Here is a 7,596-nt window from a genome sequence, read left to right on the forward strand (position 1 = left end):
CCACTTAGCTAGTTCAGCTGTCCCCAGAGGAGGGCTGGGTGGAGCCCAGGCACCCAGCTAGAGAGTGTCCTAGCTCCCTTCAGCCCGCCTGCGATCTCTGCATGGCAGCACTGGGGTGTGACCCTGACCTGCAGGGACACAGGCCAGGACTGCGGCTGTTGGGAAGGACAGTCCAAGATCCCAGCAGCCGTGGTCATAAGCCACTGTGATACACAGAGACGTGAATCCTTCTGCTCTGAGATAGAGACAGACCAGAGAGAGAGAACGACCCATCTGGAGTTTTATGGCACAGTTCGGTGTCTGCCACATGGGCACCCTCATTCCTCTCAGCAGGGATTTCCTGGCAGCAGGAATTCCTTTTTCCATAACTGGGCTAGGGGGCAGAGAATGGCGCCCCACGCCCTGTCATTCCCTGCCCCTCTGGGCCAACCAGGGAGGCCCCTAGGCTTGCTTAACTGTGGGAACCTCTCTGTGAACTCCTTACGTAACCCATGAGCTTCTGTATTTGGGTCTGAGCTGAGCCTCAAGCAGGCCAATGTGACCATCCCCTGACCTTGGGTGAGCTTATTCCAAACGTGGAAACAACACTGCAGGCTGCACATCTGAACTGTACCCCACGCTGGGGCTGTCATCTCTCTACCTCTCGCTGTGGTCTGTGCTGTCCTGAGAGAAGGAAGTGAGTCTGAGGGCTCTGTCTTCCTCCTTCCCATGGCTACAGGGTCACTAGGAGGGAGGAACTGCTCGATGTGTGACCCTGCCTGGTCTCAGTAAAATTACTGAGTGTGAAACAGGAAGCATGAGGTGCCCAGTGCATATGTGAGTAGCCCGTGCTCCCTGAAAGCCTCTCCAAGTTCTTGGAGCTGCGCTGAGGCGGGAGTGCTGTCACGGAGTCCTTGGGCGATGCTCTGGAACTGCTCCCCACAAGGCCAGACAGGACTCTGGGAAGCCTCCTTTCCCTCAGAGCAGACTGTCTTCAGGGCAAGAAGCTCACACGGCTTCACCTCCTGGGTCTCTCCTAGGAGCATTCAGCATCCTCTGCCCCTCCGTGTGCTTCCCCCAGCGAGTCCGCGCGGGTGGGGTCCTGGGGAAGCCACAGGGTCCTGCACCCCTACTTCACAGTCAGACGTGACTTTCAGCCAGCCAGTAAAACAGGTTTATTAGATGACAGGAACAGGGTCTAAAACAGAGCTTGTAGGTACAGAGAACTGGACCCCTCAGCCGGGTCCATTCTGGGGGGCAGTGAGCCAGACCCCCAAGTCTGCCCTCACTCCTCGTCCTCAGCCAGCCGCAAACTCAAAACCCCCTCCAGCCCCTCCTTCTCTGGGCTTTGTCTCTTTCCTGGGCCAGGAGGTCACCTGATCTCTTTGTTCACCTTTAGCTATTTCTTTGCAGGGGGGAAAGGCCTTGGCCATTAGTTGTCAGGAGACAGTGTGTCAGTGATTTATGCACACTGGCCTTTATCCCACCACCTAGAGACTTAAGAAATGTGAAGGGGAAACTGAGGCACCCACACAGTATTCAGAGGAAACATTAAGAACAATCCCACTTCATCACAGATGCCTGGAGATTTACTACGCTCTGTCCCAGGCTGTCATCCTTTGCCTCTCTTGCCAGGTCCAGGGCTTGGTTGAGACTTGAAAACCTCACCCCTTGGCCTGGGAATTGGTGCTTTGTGTGTGGCCAACATTCATCCTGATCAGTGGGAATGTCTGAGCAGGCCCAGTCCCATGAAGACCATCTGAGCAAACTAAACTGACCCCCAAACACACGCCACATGGCATAAAGAGCAGGGGCTAACTTCCAGCACAGGGGCTTCCACTGGAACCGGAACTGGAACCCAAGGACTCATAGACTTGAAGGGCAGAAGGGACCATCATGATCATCTGGTCTGTCCTCCTGTACATCACAGGCCACAGAGCCTTATCCACCCTCTCCTGTAACAGACCCCTGGCCTCTGGCTGAGTCACTGACATCCTCCAATCGCCATTTGAAGACTTCATGTTACAAAGAATCCACCATTTACACTGGTTTAAACCTGCAAGTGCCCCATGCCCCATGCAGCAGAGGAAGGTGAGGGGAGTGTCAGGGTTTATAGCCATGCAGCTGAGTGTGGCAGAGGAACTGCCATTTCCTCCTCAACTCCAACACACAATAGTCCTGAGGCCCTTCCAAGGAGATTTCTTGAAACAAGACAAGAAGCCCCCAATATGAGCCTTTCCCACCCAATTCCCTCAGGCAACTGTACATCCTTACTGGCCTGGAGCAGCACACACACAGCCTGCTGCAGTCACCAAGGGTCTCAACCACCACCCAGGAGCTAGTGAGAAATGTAAATGAGTCAACTTATTAACTAGGAATGTGCTCGTGCAAAACCCAGAGGATGCTGTACACCCTGCCTTGGAACCACGATGGGGCCAGAGGCGAGTCCAATACGGAGTATTTCTAGAAGGGCCCTACGGGGATCTCCTCTCGCCCCAAAGCTACTCAGTCTTTGTCAGTGGTGTGGAAGAAAATATAAAATCTCTGGGGGTAAGGTTTGGAGCCGAGGCCCAGACTCGTGCAGTGGTGGATAATGGTGGGATAGGGCAGTTCTCAAGAGCAATGCGGATCACCAGGGAACCTGGGCGCCCTTGGCCAACCTGCTTTTCAATGCAGCCAAAGGCTGGGTCCTCCAGCTAGGGACCAGGAAAGCAGCTCTACCGGGGGGAGAGTTCTGGAAAGTGGGGGCTCTGCCAGGGCTGTGGGGTCATGGTGGAAACCGACTGAAGCGTGGGCTGGCTAAGAGGGCAAATGCAATCCTTGGCTGTGGAGCAGGAGGAGGGAGGTGTTCCCACTGCATCCAGCCTGTGGGAGATCGTTCCGGGGGTGGTGCTCAGTGCTGGTGTCCGTGCTTCAGAAAGGACATGGGCCAGCTGGAAGGGCTCAGAAATGAGCTGCAGTGATTCGAGGTCTGGAAAACCTGCCTTCCGGTGAAGGGAGAGACGCTCTGCCAGTGCTAGCCAAGAGAAGAGGCAGAGGTAACTTGATCACGGTGTGTAAATACCCACCTGGAGGAAGATCTGTGAGCAGAGAGGGCTCCTCAGTCCAGCAGACAAAGGCTGAACGCGACCCATGGGCTGGGAGCTGAAACCAGACAAAGTCACACTGGAAATGAGGTGCCAGTATTTCAGAGTGAGCGTAACAGCTCACCGAGGGATGGGTGGATTCTCCACACTTGGAGTATTTAAATCCAGATTGGACTTCCCTTTCACAAAGATTTGCTATGGTGCAGGCAGAAAGAACAGGCTTGATGCATGGAGCGCTGGGAACAGTTCTCTGGCCTTAGTTACATGGGAGGGCAGACCAGACAATCTAATGGTCCCCCCGGCCTTGGAATCCAGGAATCTACATTTCGTTCTCTAGTGGCTGAAGGCTCAGTTCATGTTTCCAGCCTTATTTGAGTTTTTACTTGTGTTAGGGTAGTACCGAGAGGTCTCAGCTGCAGTTGGGGCCCATTGCTAGACACATGATAGGACGCAGTCTCTGCCTCAGAGAGATTACAGTCTAAATAGACAAGGCAGAGGAAGGGTAGGCGAAAGGCAGCTGCATTCTCCCCATTTGCAGAGGTTAAATAATTTGTGCAGGGTCACGCCAGGCATCTGACAGAACCTGGAATTGAATGTAGACCTGTGCATTAACCGCCACACCCTCCTTACTGTAAGCTCAGCTCTGGATTTCCTGGCTTTTCTGGTGTCACTCAGCCCTGTTGTGTTAACTGGCAGTAGGTGGGGAGGAGGGTCAATTCCCTTGTTTTTTTGTTTAGTATTTCCAGAAATAGGCTGAAACCTCCCCAAGGAGTGTCAGAGCAGCAGGGGGCTTTGTGTGCTGGGGAGGGGCGTTCAGTGTTGCTGACTCTCACCTATAATGAATTCTCCTGTTCTGGTTTGTCTGGGTTTCCTGTAAGAAGGAGGATGACTTGAGGATTGAGGCATTTGAAGATGATTCTGAGGCTGAAGTCAGTGGAGAAGAGTTTGACATCAGGGAACTCAGAGCCAGGAAGCAAGCACTGGCCAGGAAAGTAGCTGAGCAGCAGCGTCGTCAGGACAAGATTCAGGTAGGGCAGCCTCGGTGAGTGGGAGCGTCGCTGAGCCCGTCCCTTGTACACCTGGGCACTTGTATCCCCACTGGGAGGGTAGGAGTCAGCTGTTCTCCCTGCTGTGTCTGAGGGCAGGGAGCTACTGGGGAATCTCAGGGAAGCCTGAGCTTTCCTCCCAGGTCACATGGGAGAGAGTGGAAAAGCCTCCATTGGCTTCAGAAGAAAGGGGCCAGGCCAAGGTGAATGCAAACCTGTCAGAAACTCAGGAGCAGCCAGGGCAAGCGAGGCCAGGTGTCACCGTGCCCCCTGTGCAGGGTCATCCTCCCATCAGGAATCTGCACAGCCAGGCCTCATGATGTTCCTCTGCATTTCCGCCCTGTGGGGGAGTCTCGCAGGCAATTAAAGAGCCCCCATAGGGAGATGCTGCCCCATGGCTGTAACCAAAGCATCACTTTGGCAGCACAAGCAGAGAGACAGAGGTTCTCTTACTCTAGCCTCGTTGAGTTCCTAGAGCTTTCCCCAGTGGTAGCTTGTGAACTAAGCTGGCTGGATTTGGAGCTGGGCCCTGGTTGTGAGCGCACTGGCCCTTTAAGAGCAAGCCCACATGCATGGCTATTGGCCACTTTGCTTTCTCTGGCCCCTCTTCTTCCTCCACCCTCGCAGCCCAGATGAGGATTTCTCAGCAGAGGAAAATTCTCCCTGGTCCCCCTCTTCCTCCCCCTCACCTCCGCCCTCTCTAATGCCCAGGGCCCTTCACTTCCATAATTCTTTATTTTCCAGCCTTGAACGTAAGCCAGACACATCTGTCTGGCCAGATGCGTGAACTCTGCAGTCTGTGCCGAGGTGGTTGTAAAACAGGGCCGCTGAAGGCCCTACTGGGAGAGCGCACACATGTGTACCCTCCAGCTATTGGCTGGGGGCCCAGAACCACTGCACTGCACTTCCAACCCCACCCCAACCTTTCTGGATGTTTCCCCTTTTTTACAAATCCCTCTTGAGGTGCAGGTCGGAATTGTGTGGGGAGGGAGGGGCTGCCTGCATTAACCAGCCCATTGCTGCTGGCAGGGATCTGCTAGAAGGAAAGCAGCAGCAAGTGAGGTGGAGATTGGAGAGAGGGGTTATAAATTACTGCGTCCTGAAGCCTTCCAGCCTCCCAGAGTTGTTAAGTGGGAGGTGTCAGTAAATTCCCCACTTCCCAGTGCCGTGTTCAGACACAGCAAAAAGGAACTGCACATGTTCAGGGATGGCAGTGCTTGCAGAGCCCGACCGGGCCGCTAGCCCTTCTCTGCATCTGTGTACTGCTTCCCTGGGTGCCCCAGGGTCTCCACTTCCCATTGCACAGGGAGAACTGGGGGCTGCCAAAGGGTGTTACGGAGTTTCTTTCCAGTGCACTCCTCCCTTCTTCCAGAGCTGATGGGGCCGGGGCTCGGAGCCTGCTGGAGGTCAGCACGAGGGTGTGGGCTGCGTCTGGGGCTGTGCAGCTGGGAGCTTAGGTGCACTTGGAGCCTGATTTTCAGGCGTGAAGGAGAGCTCGTTGAGTGAAGTAGTTCAGCCAAGCATTGGTCAGGAAGAGAATGGAGCAGGACATGTGAAGGGCCCCAGCCTTCATGCTGCAGTGGATGCTGACCGGCAGCCTGAGGCAGGGAATTGGTGTCACTAGGGATCAGGAGGGGACTGAGCTTCACCAGCATTTCATCTACCTGGTGTTGGCTGTCTGGAGCAATGGGGTTCTGGGACTCCGCAGCCAGGCCCGGCTCACTCCTGAGACTCAGCTGACACTGGCCTTGATTTCATCCCCCCACTCCAGGCCTGTTCCGTGAGGAGGGTGGGTCTGTCTCCCACCTGTCCCTGGGCCAGCAGCTGCCAGTCTGCCTCACTGAGGTAGATATGGCCCCCTCACTGAAGTAGTGTCTGGGCACCGCACAGCCTTTAATGTGTCTGAACTTCCAGAGGCAGGGCAGCACGACCTTTATCCCCACACAACAGACAGGAGCTGAGGCCCAGAGGGACTTAGGAAGTGTCTGTGCTGCAGTAAAAGACCAGCAGCATGGCCACAGCTAGCCCAGGTCAGCTGACTTGGATTGCAGTGGAGACATTTGGGCTCAGGCTGGATCCTGGGTTCTGAAACCCACGGGAAGGGCGGGGCGGGGTCTCAGAGCCCAGATCCCAGCCCAAGCCCAAACAGCTACACTGCAGTTTGTAGCCCCGCAAGCCGCAGTTAACTGACCTGGGCTCTGAGACTCGAGGCCACAGGGGGGTTATTGCAATTTAGATGTATCCTGAGGGACTTACCCAGGGTCACAGGCAATCTGTGGCAGGCAGGGAGTTGAGCCCACCTGGCAGATTAGTGCCCTGGCCACTGAGTTATCCTCTTTCTCTCCCTTTCCCCATCTCTCAATCCCTCCAATGCTTTTCACTGAGCTCCCTGCAGCTGGTCAGGCTCTGTGGTGCGCCGAAGGGAATGCAGCATTCCAGGAGCAGACTCAGCCGCCCTGTGGAGAGGGGTTCTCCCCTCTCTGCTCTGTGCATGCAGCCCCAAATCCCACCCGTCTCCTTTGCCTCTGCCCTTGCAAGCCCTTCTCTAACGTTCTGTCCACCTCGCCCCTCAGGCTGGGTCTGCCATGCCCCAGGTTCCTCCCCCAGAGGGACTGACTGAGGTCGGATTAGCTCTCCCCACCCAGCTGGATTAGCTGAATTCTTCCCAGCTGAATCTTCTGGCACTTCCTGCCCATTTCTACTAGCAGTGTCCTCTGCTGTGCTCCCCATCTCCCATCATGGCTGCCAGCAGGTTGCATGACTCCCCACCCTAGGGCACTAGTGAAGGCCAGCCCCAAGCCCTGGAGGACCCTGAGGCATGTGCGCCAGGTTGGATACTGGCCATTTGCCATTGCTTCAGCTCCTTTAGTCAGCTTTGTCTCACATGACAGGGCCGGTATCCGAGCCCACCGAATGCAGCAGTTTGTGTGACACTCAGAGCCTATGTCCCCTGAACTCCCTTTAGGTCATTGTTCTTTAGGTAACGGTGCCTGGCGCTCCTGGCCCCATTAGCCTCTGTGTGCTCTAAGGGACTGGCTCCTGTTCCATTTCCCGGGAGGGAGAGGAGCGTGGCCTGAAGCACTCTCCTTCCCTTTGAAGGCCTGTGCCCCTGATGCGGTAGGGGTTGGAGCAGGAGCCAGAGGTCATAGACTTTCAACTCTGTCTACCTGTATATTTCATAGCTTGTTTTCTCTGCCCTGGGCTGGCGTCCCCTTGGCCCGCCTTCCCTGCAGGGGCAGAGTCCTGGTGCCCTCTTCACCCATCTCCTGCCATTCATCCCAGCTGGTATGTCTGCCCACTCTTCCCCTTTGCTCCCAGCCAGCATAAGTGCTGCTGTGTTTAAACTTAGAGCCGCAGGGCTGAGTTCAGCTTTTTGAGCTCTTATATTCTTCTCATACACTGGCATAGATGCTGTCACGGAGTTCCTGGGCGATGCTCTGGAACTGCTCCCCACAAAGCCAGGCAGGACTTTGGGGAGCCTCCTC

The 7,596-nt window shown here is 55.4% G+C and overlaps 1 protein-coding gene across 3 annotated transcripts in view; it reads left to right on the top strand.

The window, feature by feature from the left end:
• Positions 1–7,596, top strand: part of SMG6 (SMG6 nonsense mediated mRNA decay factor) — a 158,036-nt gene that overhangs the window by 137,104 nt on the left and 13,336 nt on the right. For 2 of the 3 annotated variants that reach the window (XM_075073960.1, XM_032788313.2), the window contains one exon: positions 3,944–4,093. In XM_075073960.1, coding sequence (XP_074930061.1) covers positions 3,944–4,093 — 150 coding nt within the window. The remainder of the gene's footprint in view (positions 1–3,943; positions 4,094–7,596) is intronic. The other variant, XM_075073961.1, reaches the window with a different exon arrangement.

This window comes from Chelonoidis abingdonii, chromosome 20 (genome assembly GCF_003597395.2).
Source record: "Chelonoidis abingdonii isolate Lonesome George chromosome 20, CheloAbing_2.0, whole genome shotgun sequence".
NCBI classification, from domain to species: Eukaryota; Metazoa; Chordata; order Testudines; family Testudinidae; genus Chelonoidis; species Chelonoidis abingdonii.